Source organism: Podarcis filfolensis (assembly GCF_964270895.1).
Source record: "Podarcis filfolensis genome assembly, chromosome: Z".
Lineage (NCBI taxonomy): Eukaryota > Metazoa > Chordata > Lepidosauria > Squamata > Lacertidae > Podarcis > Podarcis filfolensis.
The window spans coordinates 46612423-46632007 of record NC_139617.1 but is presented as its reverse complement, the minus strand read 5'-3'; the positions used below and the strand labels follow the sequence as shown (position 1 = coordinate 46632007).

The window sequence follows — 19585 nt, the reverse complement described above, 5'->3', positions numbered from 1 at the left end:
CCCACGGACGGCCCGGAATCAACGTGTTTTTACATGAGAAGAATGTGTCCTTTTATTAAAATGCATCTCTGGGTTATTTGTGGGGCCTGCCTGGTGTTTTTACATGAGTATAATGTGTGCTGTTATTTAAAATGCATGTCTGGGTTATTTGTGGGGCATAGGAATTCGTTCATTTTTATTTATTTTTTTTCAAAATATAGTCAGGCCCACCACATGGTCTGAGGGACAGTGGACCGGCCCACGGCTGAAAAATGTTGCTGACCCCTGGCCTAAATGAAGCTGTTTCATTGAAACCATCAGGGAGATGGGTGCATATTTTTTCTGTACTGCTGTAAGCTGCCTTGGGTTGACTGTGCCACAAAAAGCAGCCTATTATTGTGCATATAAACTAAAAGTAAATAAATAAAAATAAAGCTGCCTTTTAAGAAGTTGTGCATGATCCGTCTCTGAAAGCCATTTTCTGGTTGGAGGTGTAGATTACAACTGCAAGTGGAATGAACCACTTCCCCCAGCATATTGTTTGAAGTTTACACCTCTTCCTTCTTCTCATATCTAATAACTTGTCAGGGGCTTCTGTCCCTCCCTTGGAATTGAGACCTCTCCATCAGGCAGGAGTGTGATAGAGGTCCCAGTTGAGGAAAGACTCCACCTTTAAAACCTGGCGGCAGATCCATGATCAAGCACTCCCGCTTTTACAAAGCACTGCACAACTAATGTTGGGGTAATGCAAGGTCTACACAGAGCAGAGTAACAATTTTGTGTTACTGAGATAAAAACAACAACCTGTTTATCTGAAAGGGCCCTGTTTTGCTTTAGGACCAGTAAATACTGAATGAAAACAAGGGATGAACTGTAGCTGAGAATCATAAGAGCAATTTTCCATGCTAGAAAGTTCCTAGAGAAATTATCTGCCATAATGACTTGGCAAAAATGGAAGAAACCTCTTGTGAGAAGGTTTTGTGAGAAAGGCTGTGTAGCGATTGCAGTAATTTAGAGACATTTCCTTACAGGAAGCATTGGGATGGGAGTTTAGAGACGAACCCTAGAGAGTGAGAGGGTTGTATGTAGCTGCTAACTGATAACATCACTGTGTTTAGTCTTGTCTTCAAGAATAAGAGATGCCAAGATTAAGAGAAAGTGCCTATGTCCAAAAGATTCCCCATATTCCAAGAACATATCACAATATTGTTCCTGGAGAACAGTCTTTTGTTTTGCAAACATTTCGCTCGGGGAGGGGGTACCCATGGCCTTCCACAACTCCTGTAATCTCTGACCACTGGCCATGCTGGCTGGGGGCCTTCATGCAATTCTCACAACAAGGCTGTAAAGCAGGTTAGCACATTTCAGACAAAAAAGGCAGTGTTCAGTGCCACTCATGAAGGGGACTAACTTTAAAAAAAACAAACCCAATGTGCGTGTCTTTTGATTACAGAGGGTAAACTGGATTTAGCCACGTGGAGGTTTAACTTTCAAGTTTTACTCTCCCTCCTGCATCTTTCAAATAGCAACCTACAGACTCTTAGCTCTCTCTTGCCCTTCACAACCGATCTCTTTCTTTCTCTGACTCAGACTCATGTATTTTTTTAAAAAGTTTGAAGCACACAGACACACACATACAGAGAGATTCTTCAGCCACTCAGCCGTTGGTGGAAGGGAAACCCCAAACGGTCTTGAGATGAAAAGGTGGGTCAGTTCCCCCAGCCCAACATCAGCACATTTCTTTATCAAGCCTTAAGGTTATGGGAGAGGGAAAGGGGGAAAGAGAGAGAGAGAGAGAGAGAGAGAGAGAGAGAGAGAGAGAGCTGCCCTTAAGGGAGCCAGCAGCACAAAGTGTCAAAGGAAAAGCACAAATATAACCCCCTAGATGGCTGGGAAAGGGCAGGCGGTTGGGCTGCAAGGAGGAGGACAAGGCAGAGAAAGAGGAGCAGGGAAAGGAAAAAGTTAACGTTCCTGTGAGTGATTTTTCAAAATCAAATTACCAGCACTGGGGAGGGAGGTGAATTGGGACTGTGGCACTAGGGAACTGGGTGAGTCAGCGGGCTTTAACTGGAACCAACTGCCAAATACCTGCTATCTGCTGTGGATAAAAATACCCCTGAGTGATAGCCCTGATCTGGCTCAGAGTCCCCAGAACCAGCTTAAAAAGATAATACCCACAAGGGCTAGATACAGTGGTACCTCAGGTTAAGAATTTATTTGTTCTGGAGGTCTGTTCCTAACCTGAAACAGTTCTTAACCTGAAGACCACTTTAGCTAATGGGGCCTCCCACTGCTGCCGCACGATTTCTGTTCTCATCCTGAAGCTCTTCTGTTCTCATCCTGAAGTTCTTAACCCGAGCCATGGCTTCACCAAAAGAATCCTGGAAATGGTAGATGGTTAAGAATGCTGTGAACTGTGGCTCTGTGAAGGGTCCCCTAACAGCTCTCAGCACCCTTAACAAACTACAGTTCCCAGGACTGGTTTTTCTGTGCTGCTTTATTGCCATCTGAAGGGGCACTCTTGTGCCATAGCCCCCAAAAAGTCTTGTGACAGAACAACAGCAACACCCTAGAACATTTGTGGTATGAAAAGTTACAGGATTTCGGTAGGAAATGACAGGGCATGCACTGATTGGAAATGAAGCAGTCTATCAACCCCCAAACCTCTGCGTGTGCAAGAACAAAAGTCGGATCAATCTAGCGCAATACTATCATGTTGAGCACAAACCATCACAAGTGCACAACAGAAGGACAACTGAAGGTTCTATTAAATTGAGAGCGTTTAGTAAAACCCTCTTTCGCCTTTGTACCAACTATCTTCAGAAATATTCTGCTGCCCTGCTCCTGCTACAGCTTCCCCCATGCGATGTGGCTGAAGAACCACTGAGCAGCTAAAGAAAGCTACACATTACACACAAGTGTGCACAGCAAAACTCCCACAGTCCCCTTCCTTCAAGGAACAGCTGACTTAGAGCCGAGAAGAGGTGCTGGCGTGGGAAGAATGAGTGCTTAACTCTTTTGCTTAATGCTTTCCCCTTCTGCCATCTTTCTGCTGCAACTCCCCCTCCCCCACACTGAAGTACAATACCTGTGTTTACCTTCACAGGGTTCCAGATGTTGTATTTGCAATTATTCATGTAGTTCAGTTCTCAGTTACGGTAAACCACAAGCTAAGCGTCAGCTCTTCATATTCAATATGGAAATACATAACAATAATGAATAGGTCTTAAATAGGAGTGAGAGTAGCTCAGTCAGTACAGCATGAGACCCTTAATCTCAGAGTTGTGGGTTTGAACCCCACATTGGGCAAAAATCTAAGGCTTCATTACAGGGGGTTGAACTAGACCTTCATGGTTCCTTCCAACTCTACAATTCTTGATTCATCCCCATGTAAATTTTCAATGTACAGTATTGCACTTTATGGTGACACTGCAGCTTCGCACAGATCTTACCTGATGATGGTGTGAAGATAAGCTGGCTAAGAAGGAAACAGTATACCTCCCTTCAGGGCAGGAGCTTAGTTTAACTTAGTGACTTTCTGCCCCTGTTTCTAGGAAGTCTGCACTTCCTCAAAAACTTAGTAGAGAATCTAAACCAGAAGACTGATAATGGTAGGAAGATGCCACCATAGGTGCCAACTCCCTGGGACCCCGGGTGCCAAGCACCCACAAATTTCAGTGCCAGGGCCACACACGCTGCATGGCACCCACAGCCCTGGGCACCCTGGGGTCAAGTTGGCACTCCTGGATACCACAGAAACTAGGCAACACCCTCCGCTACTCAACCTTACCTAGCAGGGTGAGTTTGGATGTCCTTAAGGGGCCACAAAAAAACTCAAGAGCCACTCCCACCTGGCCCAGCTTGAACTGAGAATCCAATAACAACTACAGATCTAACAGCTTCCTCAGCCCATAGGTTGTAATAGATCTTTGGGAGGAAAACTCAGCTATATGGTGTTAGTGCGCAAAATCCTACATGGGAACATTGCTCAGCTATGCACGCTGCTCACTAACATCAGCCCAACATGCAGCTAAAACCGGGGTGCAAAAGATTAGCTGACTCACGAATGCACCTCACTCCATCTTTCACTGCTTTATTACTCAGCAGCTTGATGACTCCAGTGTACAAACTGTCTCCGCTGGAAAAAGAAATGGCTGTGAGCCAGTGAAATGTTAGCTGCATGACAGGAGTCCTATTGGAGTGGGTGGGTGAAGTTAGTGGCTGCTAGCTCAGGTCCCACTGCTTTTCATGGGACTTAGAAGTGGCGAATTTCACCTGGATTGCATGAGAATTCTTTCTCTGGTGAATGATCCACAATGACTCCGCCCACACATAAGTCACTTAATGCTACATATTTAACAGTTACATTTAGGCATGGCCCAGGCTGGATCTAGACCAGGGGTGGGCAACCTAAGGCCCAGGGGCCAGAGGCGGCCCAATCGCCTTCTCAATCCGGCCTGCGAACGGTCCGGGAATCAGCGTGTTTTTACATGAGTAGAATGTGTCCTTTTATTTAAAATGCATCTCTGGGTTATTTGTGGGGCATAGGAATTCGTTCAACCCCCCCACAAGGTCTGAGGGATGGTGGACCAGCCCCCTGTTGAAAAAGTTTGCTGACCCCTGATCTAGACACATGAAAGAAGCATTTCAGTGAAACGCATTGTAAATATAAACAGGGAAATCTGGTAGGGAACGATGGGACTCCACAGTGCCATCTGGTGGCACAGTGTTCTATCGAATATACAACACATACAAATCACTACGATAACTGCTTTTGTTTTTGATCTGTTTTATATTTGTTTTATTGGTCTCTTTTGTAGGCTGCCTTGGAAATCTAGATTAATAAAATTATGTTATTGTTTTTTAAATGGCTTTTTCTTTACCAATCCAGTTGAGTCCCCAGATTACGACCAAAGCCCAATTTGGGACGCTCAAAAGGACCAACAACATGTCTACAACATCACTTTTTAAGGTCTATTTTCAGTGACACTTATCAAAAGACATACAAAAGTTCATACCCAATACAAAGTATCTTTTTATAATACACCAGAATAAAATAAATACTTTAAAAATCTAATATAAAAGGGAACAGGAACAATGAGAAGGGGGGAAAAGAAAAAAAAAAAAAAAAAGAGAGAGAGAGAGAGAGAGAGAGAGAGAGAGAGAGAGAGAGAAGGAAATGGGAAAAGATTTTTAAAAATCAAATCAAATTCTGGCTGTCAGCTAAATACAGTATTTACCCATTAACATTCAGCTATTCTGTTTTTTATAAGCCAATATTTTTTCAATCTTCAAATCCAAGTTCATTTTCTCTTTCACATGAAACGTCCAAAAGAAATTTCCAATTCTTAATAAATGTCAATAATGATTTTTATCTAATTAAACATGTTAACTTTGCCATTTCAGCTACAGTAAGTCCAATAGTTTTATCAACCATTCCTCCGTAATAGGTAGAGCTGTATCTATCCATCTTTATGCATCACATATACACATCACTTTTCAAAGAATCCAGATTTGCATCTTATCCAGCTATTAGACATCCATCCCATCCAAACCTTGTAAGAAAAAACATTATCCACACATATCCCAAGATTAAGGAAGGGTGGAAGAGGAACCCACAACTCTCTCGCACAATGTGGTGCCTTCATTTAGGGCGGACATGTTCCCACTCTGCCAGTTTTGCCAAACCAAGACCTTTGACCTTCAGACTGAGAAGTATATCTACACCAAATTCCTCTTTTTCTCAACCATTGCCACTTTTCTACCCTGAGAGCGAAGTTAAGTGTGGGCATTGATATTCTACAAACACCTCCGACAAAGTAGACTTTTGCCTGGTAATGTTTATGCCACCACAGATCAGTCTCGAATATGCCAGAAAACTTTATTGTCCTTCCTGACACAGCTGAAAAGCAGAGGCAGTCTATATAAATGGGGACAGGCGGAAGCTCACCGGTACAGCAGCCCACATACTTTGCAAGTTCAGTCTGTGGCTTCTGTAGAAGAGACCCCTCTTGGAAACTTTAGAGAGCTGTTGCAACCCGGAGTAGAACAGAAGACGATATTGAGCTAGGTGGGACAGTGGTCTGTCTTGGGTTATATCCCTGGCTTTAAACACAACTAGGTTGTTCTTTTGTCCAGTTCAGAGTGAAACTGAATTGTGGGGAAATGCATCAAAATTCATTTTAAAAAAACAACAAAAACAGGATAGATATGGGCTGCAACTAACATTGTATATATACATCTTCTTGAGCCAGTGGTGGGAGCACACTGGATGCAGGGCAAACAGGAACGAAGTTGCCTATGTCACTAAGTGGGGGTGCTACGTAGCTCGGTGGCAGCCAGACCACATGCTTTGTATGCCCAATATGCCTTGAATCCCCAGCATCCCTGGGTAGGACTAGGAAAGGCCCTTTTCCACTAGAAATGCTGGAGGGATTTTGCCGGTCCGTGTGGACAATGACAAGTGAAAGAGGTCCATAGGGCAGCTTCCTATGTTCCTATATTCCAAGTCTGACCAACTCCCTCTTCCTTCTCAGGATGGCTTACCTGGTGTGATATCGCCTGCCCACTTCTGTCATCATCTGTCCTTTGCTGTTGAACCTCGAGAGGAAAATATGCTTTTCTCCCTCACTGTCTTGACCGCGCAGGTTTCTCATCCGCTCCGGTCTCTCGCTCTGCCGGCAGTGAACTTGTGGAAGTGTGAACAGGAGTCCCTCCCTCTTGGTCTCTGTCTCTCCTCCCCAAAGCCCATGTCCTTCCTTCCTCCCTCCCTCCCTGGAATGCAGAGCCAAGCAGAGGCCTGAGAACTGAGAGAAATTCCTCTTCATTAGCACACTTCTGGCATCTGCTGCCTGCGTGGAGGCTTTTCCATAACATGAACCGCCTGAGAAAACAAACCTCAAACTGTCTGTCTCTCTGTATGTATATCTGAGAGAGCTGTTAGGAAGGGGCATGTTATGATAGTTTGCTGCAGGACAGGAGCGTATTAAAAAGTAATGGGTGTTGTTAGGGGGTGAGCAGGGGTCCCTGCATCTCCTGCCCCTTCCTACCCCTTTTTAAACACACAAACACACACAAACTTTGCACAGTTAAATTTAAGCTTGTGCAATTAAAATATATCAAAGCACTCTGGCATAACTAGGGATGCAAGAAGGCATAAATTTCCATTCATATTTGCTGCACATGCCATTGTTTCTGTTTCTGCTGCAGTTTGACTTCTGACAACAACAAAAAACTACGTTATTCGTCTCTCTGTTCACTATGGTGAAATTTTATGTAATTGATTGCATAATTAACTATGTTATAACTACATCATTCCACACTATTCATTTCACTGCAAAGGAAACATAATGCAAATGGGGGAGTAATTAACGGGCATATCATTATGATGACAGAAAACAGTGACCATGGATCATACTTTCCTTCCAGACATGGGACAAATAAGCAAACACCAACAATGCCCGCTCCTTTTTCTGTCAAAATCCCCTGACGACCATATCCATGATAAATCAATTTTTTAAAAAACAAACACAAAAAACCAAAACTTTTGCTGGTTATGAATGGGGTGGGGAAATGAACTCAAGATGCTGGATAATAATTGATTGGTGGGGAGGCATACAAACATTCATGCAAACAAATCAGGAAAAATTATCTTCCTCCTCATCAAATTTATTACCTCCCTTCACCTGCTGGTCCCAGGGAAGGTTACAACTTAAAATTAAAAATTAAAAACAATTAAAACATAATTACAATTACAGGAATAGAGCAGTCCCTAAAAATGCTGACCTCTGGGCTAGATTATTGGCTTGAGTTGCCTTTCTAAAACAGTGGCATTGACTACCAATTGAGTTCCATGCCCAATTTAAGGTGCTCTTGTTAGTGCTTAAAGCCCTAAATGACTAAGGCCCCAAATACCTGAAAGACTGCCTCCTTCCCTGCTGTTTCTCCCAGGTAGGTCAGCAAACCTACAGCGCCTCGGGCCGGTGTCTCCAGCGCCGATTGTGCGGAGGGCAGGGGAGTGCGTGCCCATACGTGTGCGCACACACTATTTCCAGCGCACTTCTGGGTCGGAGGAGCACCAGAAATAGTTTGTGTGCATGTGCATGGGCCTCCTCCAACCCAGATGTGCACTGGAAATAACACCTGCGCATGCGCAAATAACGCTTGCGCATGTGCACAAGCTATTTCTGGTGCTCCTCCAACCCGGAAGTGGGCAACTACACAGCGCAATGCCAGTAAGAGAGGGCGGGGGTAGCGGGTGGCGAGGGTCGCCGTGGGCCGGTTAAAGGAGTCCCTTGGGCCTTATCTGGCCCGCGGGCCTTAGTTTGGGGACCCCTGATCTAGCCACTGCATTTTAATCCAGTTGAAGTTTCTGAGTTGTCCTCAAGGATAGCCCCATGCAGAGTGCACTGCAACAATCCAATCTCAAAGTTACTAGAGCATGGAGCACTGAATGCTTGATGAGGAGCAGACATCGTGTGACCTCTGCACAAACCTTGTGCAAAATGAATACACACAAAGCACATACCACAAAGGAGTCCGGACACCCCATTGTCACACGCCTGCCTCTTACAGTCAGTTATGTAGAAAATAAGAACCATCCAAAAATCACACGGAATAAGCTTGGCCCCTGAATCTGCAGTGAACAACATTTGCGATTCCCGGCTCATGGTAAGTATTACAGAAGCACTCACAGCTCTGGCTTCAGGATGCACGGTCCATATTTGTCTCATAATCTGACATCTGGACATGAATGATAAGAAATCCACATTCTACACACTACCAAAAATATTATCTCTGTTGTTTCACACACCACCACAGAATCTGTTTTGATGAAGGGCAGTTTGAAATAAAGAAAAGCCAGCCCTGATGTTAACTCTGTTTCCATCATGTAGGGACCAAGTCAAGTATACCAAGTCACAGCATTGGTCTGCCCAGCTTAGCACTGTCAACCCTGATTGCCAGCAGTAATCCAGGGTTTCAGCTGTGGCGTCTCCCAGCCCTGCGTCAGGGATTGAACCTGACAGCTTTTGCAGGCAAAGCATGTTCTCTGCTACTGAGCTATGTCCCTTACCCATCTTTTATGAGCACATTCATCTATACCCAGAGCCGTCTTCCCCATTGGTGTTAGCGGTTCGTTGTGCCAGGGCGCTGGCCTCTTGGGGCACCCTAGCGAGTAGGGGAGATGTGCAGCTTTGCCGGCAGCCTCCCCATTCCCTGCACGCCCACCGGCTGCGCCCCGCCAACAATATGGCTGGCGGGTGTGCAGCTTACTTCCCAAGCCTCCGCGGGAGGAGAGCGATCCCTGCATGGGATAATGGAAAAAATGGACTGTTTCAAGAAGTGGCAAAAAGATATATCTAAATTTGTCTGGCAGGGCAAGAAGCCCAGAATTAAATTTAAGATATTAACGGATTCTAAGGAAAGAGGGGGGTTTGCCCTGCCAGACTTTAAACTGTACTATGAAGCGGCAGCTTTCTGCTGGCTAAAAGATTGGCTGCTTCTTGAAAATACAGATATTTTGGATTTGGAAGGTTTTAACAATATTTTCGGGTGGCATGCATATTTGTGGTATGACAAGGTTAAAGCGCATAAAAGTTTTAAAAATCATATTGTCAGAAAAGCACTATTAAATGTCTGGACCAGATATAAAGATTTGCTGGAAAACAAAACTCCAAGGTGGCTGTCGCCAATGGAAGCTAAGGCAGTTAAAAAGTTAAATATGGAGTCGAAGTGGCCAAGATATTGGGAAATTCTGGAAAAGGATGGGGATAAACTGAGATTGCAGAGTTTTGAGAAATTAAAAGGGAAGGTGAGAGATTGGTTGCATTATCATCAAATAAATGAAGCATTTAAATTGGACAGTAAAATTGGCTTCCAGGTGGAAAAATCAAAATTGGAAACAGAACTGTTAGAATCCAGTACTAAGAATTTGTCAAAAATGTATAATTTGCTGCTGAAATGGAATACACAAGAGGAAACGGTCAAATCAACTATGATTAAATGGGCTCAGGACATTGGTCATAATATTTTGTTTGCGGACTGGGAAAAGTTGTGGACCACCGGGATGAAATTTACGGCATGTAATGCCTTAAGAGAAAATATTATGAAAATGATCTATAGGTGGTACATAACCCCAGTCAAGCTTGCAAAGATCTACCATTTGCCTGACAATAAATGTTGGAAATGTAAAGAAAAGGAAGGCACTTTTTTTCACCTTTGGTGGACGTGCCCGAAGATTAAGGCATTCTGGGAAATGATTTATAATGAACTTAAAAAAGTATTTAAATATACTTTCCCCAAGAAACCAGAGGCCTTTCTCTTGGGTATTGTCGGCCAAGGGGTGTTAAAGACGGATATAACTTTCTTTATGTATGCTACAACAGCAGCTAGAATACTCATTGCAAAGTACTGGAAGACACAAGATTTACCCACACTGGAAGAATGGCAGATGAAGGTGATAGACTACATGGGCTTGGCAGAAATGACGAGCAGAATCCGAAACCAGGGAAGAGAAGCAGCGGAAGAGGAATGGAAAAAGTTCAAAGATTATCTAAAGAAATATTATAAAATTAATGAAAATTAGAATGATGTTGGACTGGAAAGTAAATGGTTACTATTAGTAACGGTTAAGACAAGGAGAATAAGGAAGATTAGCTTAAATCTAAATTAAAATAAAGGAAGATTTGCTGAACAATTGATTAGAATCTGGAATACAGAAAAGGGAGGCATGAGGAAGTCGGGGAAGAAAGGTTTAAGAAATTAAGATATGAAATGGTATTTGTTTTTCTTTGTTTTGTCTTGTTTTTGCCTTTGTTTGTTTAAGTATTTGTTGTATTTATGTTATGTTATGTTTGTGTGCTTATAAAAACTGATTAATAAAAAATATTTAAAAAAAAAGAGAGCGATCCCTGCAGAGGCTTAGGAAAGCTTCTGCATCTGCTAAAGATGGCCCTGCTCCTGATCATTGTCTTCCTCCTGCACATGTCCGCAGCACATTTTCCTGCTTGATTGCCGCCACCACGCCGGGGATTGGGGCGGTGGGGGAGGCAGAGGACATTTCCCACCACCCCCTCCCTTGTTTTGCAGTTGCCAGGGGGTGTGCCGGAGGGATCTTTGCACCACAGCGCTGGATATGCTTAAGACGGCCCTGTCTATACCAGCCAATTCTCACACAGTTCCTTCAAATATATGCCATTGGTATCTGGAGTGATTGGCTCCTAATCAGTACCTTTCCCCCAGTTTTATATTCTACTTCCAGTTTATGCCACTTAGTTCCAGAGCAAGCTAAGCCATTAAACAGATTGAGGGGGCTGCCACAGGCAGCTGAAACCCCCAGGGCGGCGGCTCCCCAAGCACCCCACCTGCACCAACAGAAGTGGCTCCAGTGTTGGTTGAAATATTTCAGAGTGCTCAGGATTTCTTGCAATTTTGGTGAGATTTTGCCGAAAATTGGTGCCACTGTGCTGCTTCTCCACCAGTGACAGACGTGCATGTATGGGCAGGGGACCCATTCCCTGGGTTTTTATAATAAAAGAGGTTTGGGTGTCTCCTCCCCAATCACCTCCCGACCTCTGAGGCAGTTTTCCACTATGAGAGCTGGCCTGAAAGGAAAACGTCTGAGATGATGGATGGGAAGGGAAGGAAGGTGGAGAAGAGGTTCAGCTTTCCTCACCTGTGCCCACTTTTGAGAAGAAAAAATTACTGCCACCCCATGCTTTAAACATGTACAGTCATACCTCATGTTACGTTTGCTTCATTTTATGTTTTTTCAGGTTGCATCCCGTGGCGACCCGGAAGCACCAGAAAGGGTTACTTCCGGGTTTCGCTGCTCGCGCATGCGCAGACATGCAAAATGCCATGACGCGCATGTGCAGAAGTGGCAAATCGCAACCTGCGCGTGTGCAGACGCACTGCTGCGGGTTGCGTTCCTTTCATGTTGTGAATGGGCCTCCGGAACGGATCCTGTTTGCAACCAGAGGTACCACTGTACAGGACAAAAACTGTAACAACAAACATGGCAGCTCCCATCTTAAGTAATATTCTGTCCCTGAGAACAGCAAAGGAGTGAACTGAATGCACCACAGACTCAAAAAAACTGAACTACAGCATTCAAAAACACAGCATGCAATGAAGGTGTGCCACTGTGGACACACACGCTAAGATCTAATCTACTGCATCCTGATACTGGAACAGTGCCCACTTCTAAAGCCAGGAAAAAGACCTGCAAAAACTAGGCCCCTTCCCTATTATCTGAGTGTATGATGAGCTTTCAAACAGCACTTTCTGCCTTTGGAGGTTACCTGCCTGTTTTGCCCCACAACAGGGCTAGCCAATGTAGTGCCCTAGGTGTTTTTGGGCTACAACTCCCACAATCCTGTTATTGGCCATGCTGGCTGGGGCTGGTGAGAGACAGAAGCCAGTCGCATCTAGAAGGAGCCACTTTGGCAGCCCCTATCCAAGAGAAATACAACCTGAGTGCTGTAGCGTCCACACCAACGCTGTTCCTTGAATGCAGTTCTTCAGCCACATATTATTTCTCTTGTCTTACCTCTTGTCTAAGTGTTCTTGAAGGGCTTCCTCTCCAGGCGCTCGCCCTCCAGACAGGATAGGTTCTTTAGGAGCTTCCATATTGGCAGCTTTTCGGGGGACCTGAACAGAATCCTGCTCACACCTCACTGATTCCTCTTTGGGCTGCCTCCTTGACCACCCAGAGTTGGCTCTTGGCAAGGTCCCCATGTGGCTGTACATATCGCCTGAGCAGGCATACGGGGACGGGCTCTTTGGCACAGTATTCAAGTCGTCCTGCACAGTTTCAGAGCTGAGCTTCCTGGGCACATGGGGAGAGTCCTGCTTGTTCCTCTTCGTCTTCTCTTTGGGTCCCTCAGGAGTCTGCCTGGGCTCCGGAAGAGAGTCTGAGGTGTTGATCGCGACAGCCTGCCTCATGGTTTCGGAGGGGGCCTGGCTGTGTTTGGGTTCAGATGGGGGCATTTTTGCTTTCTGCTCTGTGTCCACAGCTATCATAGGAGCATCATTTCTGGGAGAAGGTGCCATAGCTATCAAGCTGGGCTCTGGGACGGTGGTTGGCTCAGCCTCCTGAGGGGCCCCTTTGCCTTTGGCCTTTTCCTTCAACTTTCCAGAACTGCTTCGTGGAATGGTCCCCACGTGGCTGGACATATCGCATGAGCGGGCATGCGGCGATGGGCTTTTGGGTGCAGGATTCAAGTCGTCCTGCGCTCTCTTGGAGGAGGACTTCCCAGGCACCTGAAGAAAGTCCTCCTTTCTCCTCACTGTTTCCTTTGGGAGTCCTGCAGCAGAAGCTTGCCTGTGCTCTGGAAAAGAGTTTGAGGAGTTGACCATGGTGGTGGGCCTCACATATTGGGTGTGGGCCTGACTGTGGTCGGCTTTGGATGGGGGCAATTTTTGCTTCTGCTTTGCTTCCTTAGCTACGAAAGGAGAGTTTTTGTGGGGAACAGGTGCCAGGCCAATTTGTGACCCTGCATCTTGATCCTTCTCCTTGGGCGTGCCTTTGTCTTTGGCCTTAGCCTTCAACTTCCTGGAGCTGCCCCTTGGCATAGTCCCCATGTGGCTGTACATGTCGCATGACCGAGCGTATGGGGACGGACTTTTGGGAACAGTATTCAAGTCGTCCTGCGTGCTTTCAATGGTGGTTGCCAAGAAGCCATTTGAGGACAGGAGCCCCCCTCCAGGGGCCTGTGGAGTGCTGGGAGCAACAGAGACACGTCGCAAGGTGAACGTCCGTGGAATGCTACTCAAGCTCCCAAATCCTTTAAACCTAAATAATTCTGGGAGAAAGCAAAACAAGGAGACAGTTGGTGGTTTTGAGAGGGCACATTCCATAAGATTCCGTACAGTGGTACCTCGGGTTAAGTACTTAATTCGTTCCGGAGGTCCGTTCTTAACCTGAAACTGTTCTTAACCTGAAGCACCATTTTAGCTAATGGGGCCTCCTGCTGCTGCCGCGCCGCCAGAGCACGATTTCTGTTCTCATCCTGAAGCAAAGTTCTTAACCTGAAGCACTATTTCTGGGTTAGCGGAGTCTGTAACCTGAAGCGTATGTAACCTGAAGCGTATGTAACCTGAGGCACCACTGTATTAGTTAGTGGCAATGAGAATATCAGACTAGGATTGAGGTTTGGAAGACTCACATTCAAAGTTTCCTAGGTCACCTTGGACCAATTAGAATCTGGGAGACCAGGGTCCATGTTATAGCAACGTGTGAAGCAAATGACCTAGGAAACTGCCTTATACTGAATCAGAGCATTGGGGTTTATCTAGGTCAGTATTGTCTACACTGACTGTCAGCAGCTCCCCAGGGTTTAAGGAAAGGGCAGAGGTGGCCCAGCCATTGGGCAGGGTGAGGCAGCCTCCCAGACACGGGCATAGCCAGGGTTAGGGGATGTTAGGGGAGCAGGCTTTATGTTAGTTGGGCAGAACTGAATTTTTTTTTACCGAAATAAGTATTTTTATTTATTTCCTTGATTTAGGAAGGCAGTTGCCCTCCTAGCTCTGCCCATGCCCCCAGGTGGCATTCCTGTGGTCTGCCCCACCACCGCCATCACTGGCAGGGAAGCACCACTGCCACTGGCTCCTATTCTGGGTGAGATTTGGGTGCGATCTTGCCTGAATTTGGTGCCACCCAGCAGGGCACAGGGTAGTGGCAGTGGCTGGGACTTCCTGTTTCGCCTCAAGCAGTGAAACAGGCCCCACCGCTCTCAGTTGTATCCAAGTAAGCCCACTCAGAGTAGGCCTACCAAAATCAATTAAGTTAGCCATGGCCATTGATTTCAGCACATCTGCTCTTGAGAGCAATAGGATCCTCCCCATAACATTTGTTAACATTTTAATTAAAAAAATACTAACACTTGTATTGTTTTAACGCAGCGTGGAATATTGGGTGAACTTGGACCACTTGTTATTGTTCAGCCTAACTTACATCACAGGGTTGTTGTGAGGATTATAATTATAATTTATTATTTATACCCCGCCCATCTGGCTGGGTTTCCCCAGCCACTCTGGGCGGCTTCCAACAGAACACTAAAATACAATAACCTAATAAACATTAAAAGCTTCCCTAAAGAGGGCTGCCTTCAGATGTCTTCTAAAGGTCTGATAGTTGTTTTTCTCTCTGACATCTGGTGGGAGGGCATTCCACAGGGCGGGTGCCACCACCAAGAAGGCCCTCTGCCTGGTTCCCTGTAACTTGGCTTCTCACAGCGAGGGAACTGCCAGAAGGCCTCAGAGCTAGACCTCAGTGTCCGGGCTGAACGAATGAAACATGGGGAAAGGCGGGAGAAGTTTACATGCCATGCTGAGCTCTTGGGAAGAAAGGTAGGATATGAAATGCAATAAACCAATGTTTGGGGATATACAAGACCACAACACAATTTCATATACTAACTCTCCCTATTTACCAGGGACAGTCTGTTCATTCCTCCTAGTGAATTAGAATCCTAAAGCGGTAGAATGACTTGTGTTGTTTCTGACTGCAGGGAAGGAATCATAGAACGATGGAGTTGAAAGGGACCCTGAGGGTCATCTATTTCAAACCCCTGCAATGCACAGCCAGGCACACTGAACAATTGCGCCACAGGAGGTTCACTCTGCCACTGATCCCCTGCATTTCAAAAGCCTCCCTGCAAGTAAATAATTAAACACACTGTTCATTCCCGTGCTGGTTTTCTACTTATGGGGATGTGGGTTTTGAGGTTGTTTTGTACAGAAACGGTAAAATAAATGTGATTCTCTTGCTGGCATGAAGTGCTTGCTTCATTCCACTCTGAACTCAGCTGGGCCTGCCACACTGGCAAGAGAGATACCAGAGTCAAGAAGCCTAAGAAGGGAGACCAAACTGGCAAGAGATGAGAGATCGGGGGGGGGGGGGCTGTTAAACTGGTTTGTGTCGGGTGGAGACACAGGCATAAACAATCCCTCAGGGAAGGCTGGGAAGAAATTTCCAGGCCAACCAGCCTCAGAAATCTATGCAAAGGGACACCTGCTGTCACTGCCCTCCCTCTTCTCACAGCAAAACACAAACAGCTGCGAAGGAAAAGTGTGGTTCTTGGCCCAGCTGCAGAGAACAACTGATTACATGCCGATATAGTCACAAGGAGTGACTCCTTCAGTCTCCGCAGTGATGTTCAGAGGCATCTAGTGCAGCTGCTGTGCCTCAGGGCAGGTCTTTGGTAGGGGGGTCAGCAGGAGGAGCAGGAGGAGGCCCCCCAGGTGCAGCAGGCCATGAAGAGATGCATACTGTCTTCTAAAAAGGGACTCCCGTCCTTCCCCATAAACCATTAACTGCACCCCTGTCTCTTTCCATGCTAGCTATTCCGGTAATTGCATGTTAACATCTTCCACCTCCTACCAGCTGCTGGGTGCAATCTGTGCTAAGGGGATCAGCATTTCTGCAGAAACTGGTGCCCTTGGGACTACAATTCAGTGTCTTTAAAGCTTCTGCTCTGATCAGCCCCATTATTTAGTTTCTAGTCCTCAAGAAGCGCAAGACAGCCTTGAAAGAGCAGGGCAATAAAACCTGGTAAAAACTGAAAGGGAGCAGAGGCGGATCAATTTTTGAAGGCTGAGGCTGGGCTGCAACATGCTTCTTTGCTCTTACGCCTTGTGCAAGTGCACATAATTCTGCCCTTGCCAGCCCAGTACATGCCAACTTTTAAATGCCCTCCAACATTTCTCCAATGAAAATAGCAGCATCCTATTCCATTATAATAATTTTATCATTTATATGACACCCATTAAACATGAAAAACAAATGCCTACACAGGACTGCCAACAGATGTCTTATAAAAGGTTGCATAGTTACTTATTTATTTGGTTTGGGGGTTGCATTATTCCCCAACATTTCTCCAATGAAAATAGGGGTGTCCTAAGGATAAGCGGGACATCCTGGGTCAAAGCAGAAACTGGGACGGCTTCTGTAAACCCAGGACTGTCCCGGGAAAATAGGAGCACTTGGAGGGTCTGCTTTTATTAGGTGCAGAATGTGGGTTGCCTGGGCACAGTGGCGTAGCGTGGGGGGTGCAGGGGGGGCCGGCCGCACCGGGCGCAACATCTGGGGTTAGGGCAAATCCATGGGTTAGGGGGCGCAAATCCATGGGTTAGGGGGCGCAAATCCACGGGTTAGGGGGCGCAAATTACTTGCCTTGCCCCGGGTGCTGACAACCCACGCTACGCCACTGCCTGGGCAAAGAAGCTTTAGGGATTTGTTGTCTGCTTATTGCAAAATCTGCACAGCACTATATCTGCTGTTTGTTCTGATGGAGTTCAAAAAACTTTAACTCCAAAAAGTAGATCACACATTAAAGCAGGAAGCAGGAAATGTCCCCCCCCCCGCCACTCCCAAAAAAAATGAAAGGCACTGAAAGTAGCATAAGGCACACAGGAACCTGCTGCGGAGTTTTGTGTCAATGAGGTCCAGTGGACTGAGATGCCTTCATCCAGGGCATGGGTAGATAATATCTGAGCTGTAGCGTGTGCTGCTTTCTAACAGTGACATGGATGCATTGTCCGCCCCGCCCCACCGGACGTAATGTGGAGACTGTCAGCTGTGTGTGGCGGTGCATCTAGACCACTGTAAGAAAACAAGCGACAGCTCATATATTATCTACCCACTTCCTAGATGAAGGCATCAGACCCCTGTGCATCGTCTCTTGAGCTAGCAGCTGACACCTGCTCATGTCAAATACAATGAGTTCGCTCGAGTTACATTTGCAATAGCCCCAAAACTGTGTGGGCTCGCCTCTCACAGAAGGACTGCAGCTCAGCGGCAGAGCAAAAGTGTTGCATGCAAAAGGTCCCCCGTTTCAATCTCCAGCATTTTCAGGTGGAGCCGATAAATCTCCTTCTCCGTCTAAAACCCTGGGCAGCCACTGCCAGTCAGGGAAGACAACACTAGTCTACTAGATTGGCTCTGGTTTGATTTGGTATAAAGCAGCCTTCCTTTGTTCATATTTACATCAGCCCTGATGAGGACTGGAACCTTAATGAGTGCAACTCAGTGACAGAGCACCTGTGTTGCCAGCAGAAATTGCGAGGTTCAGTCCCTGAGCCTCATCTGAAAACCTGGAGAGCCTCCGCTAGTCAGTGTAGACCAGGTGCTGTCCAGATGTTCCTGGACTCCAGACCTTATCACCCCCAGTAGGAAAGGGATGATGGGAGCCATAAGCAGCAGAATTTAGAAGGTGCCACACGGGACACTCATGGTGTAGGCAAGGCTGAACTAGATGGGCCAGTGGCCAGGCTTCGTATAAAGCAGATTCCTACGTTCATGCAGCCTTTTCTTGTTTCAGAGCCGCTTTTCAGGAGTCCTGTGCCTTTAAACAGGTGAAAATGCAACAGGTGCAGCAAGTGTTTCCAGGATGGGTGAAAACTTCTCTTGTTGATTTCCATATGCCATGCACTGGTTTTCAAAAGCACAGGAGCCCTATTGGTGGGTGGGGGAAAGTTGGCAACTTAGCCACCACACAGGTTTGGGGAGAAGCGACCCCTGCACACCTCCTGCACAACCCCTCTTTCCTGATGTCTTTTGCAGGCTCAGCCTCCAAGGCACTCAGATTTAAGCAAGCATCAGAGTCCAAATCTGTGCTGTTCTGCTGGCTACTTACTTTTAAAGCCTCCTCCTTTCTTCTGGCTTTCAGCCATCTTTCAGGTTCTTCTGGCAGGGTGCTGCTAGAAGGAGAAGTGTGCAAAAAGTTGTAAACGTTCATCAAGCTTTCCCTTCCGCACTGAGCCTCCCTTCCTTTCCCACACCCTCCCCTACTTCTCTTGCTTTCTATTTTGCTCACATTTCCTCTGTCATTGCACAACACCCGCCTACACAGACACACAGAAACACACACACAGAGGGGCCTATTCAGCATCTTTTCCTCACCTCCTTTTTTTTCAGCTGCACAGAACAAAACCCTGCACTTGTGACTTTCAAAAACATTTGTTTCACATGCAAAGGTCTCAGACTCAGTCCTCAGCATCTCCAGGCAGGTTGCAGAGACCCTGCCTAATGATGATGATGATGATAATTTATTATTTATACCCCACCCATCTGGCTGGGCTTCCCCAGCCACTCTGGGCGGCTTCCAACAAAATATTAAAATATAATACTGCATCAAGCATTAAAAGCTTCCCTAAATAGGGCTGCCTTCAGATGTCTTCTTAAAGTCTGGTAGTTGTTGTTCTCTTTGACATCTGGTGGGAGGGCATTCCACAGGGCCGGTGCCACTACCTAGAAGGCCCTCTGCCTGGTTCCCTGTAACTTGGCTTCTTGCAGTGAAGGAACTGCCAGAAGGCCCTCGGCGCAGGACCTCAGTGTCCAGGCTGAACGATAGGGGTAGAGACGCTCCTTCAGGTATACTGGACTGAGGCCGTTTAGGGCTTTAAAGGTCAGCACCAACACTTTGAACTGTGCTCGGAAACGTACTGGGAGTCAATGAAGATCTTTCAGGACCAGTGTTATATGGTCTTGGCGGCCGCTCCCAGTCACCAGTCTAGCTGCCGCATTCTGATACCCTGTATAGCTGCTGCCAGTCAGTGTACAGAAGGTCCAGGCCAGAGAACTTAGAATCAACACTGCAGAGTT

General features: G+C 46.3%; 1 protein-coding gene across 2 annotated transcripts in view; it reads right to left on the bottom strand.

Annotated features, from left to right (window-relative positions):
- Positions 1 to 18775, bottom strand: part of SH2D3C (SH2 domain containing 3C) — a 76351-nt gene extending 57576 nt beyond the window's left edge. The window contains exons 1-2 of one of the 2 annotated variants that reach the window (XM_083597222.1): positions 18618 to 18775; positions 12530 to 13784 (exon numbers count right to left, since the gene is read on the bottom strand). In XM_083597222.1, coding sequence (XP_083453348.1) covers positions 12530 to 13784; positions 18618 to 18654 — 1292 coding nt within the window. In that variant the 5' untranslated portion in view covers positions 18655 to 18775. Of the gene's footprint in view, positions 1 to 6525; positions 6987 to 12529; positions 13785 to 18617 lie in introns of those variants that run through there. The other variant, XM_083597223.1, reaches the window with a different exon arrangement.
- Between the last annotated feature and the right edge of the window lie 810 nt (positions 18776 to 19585).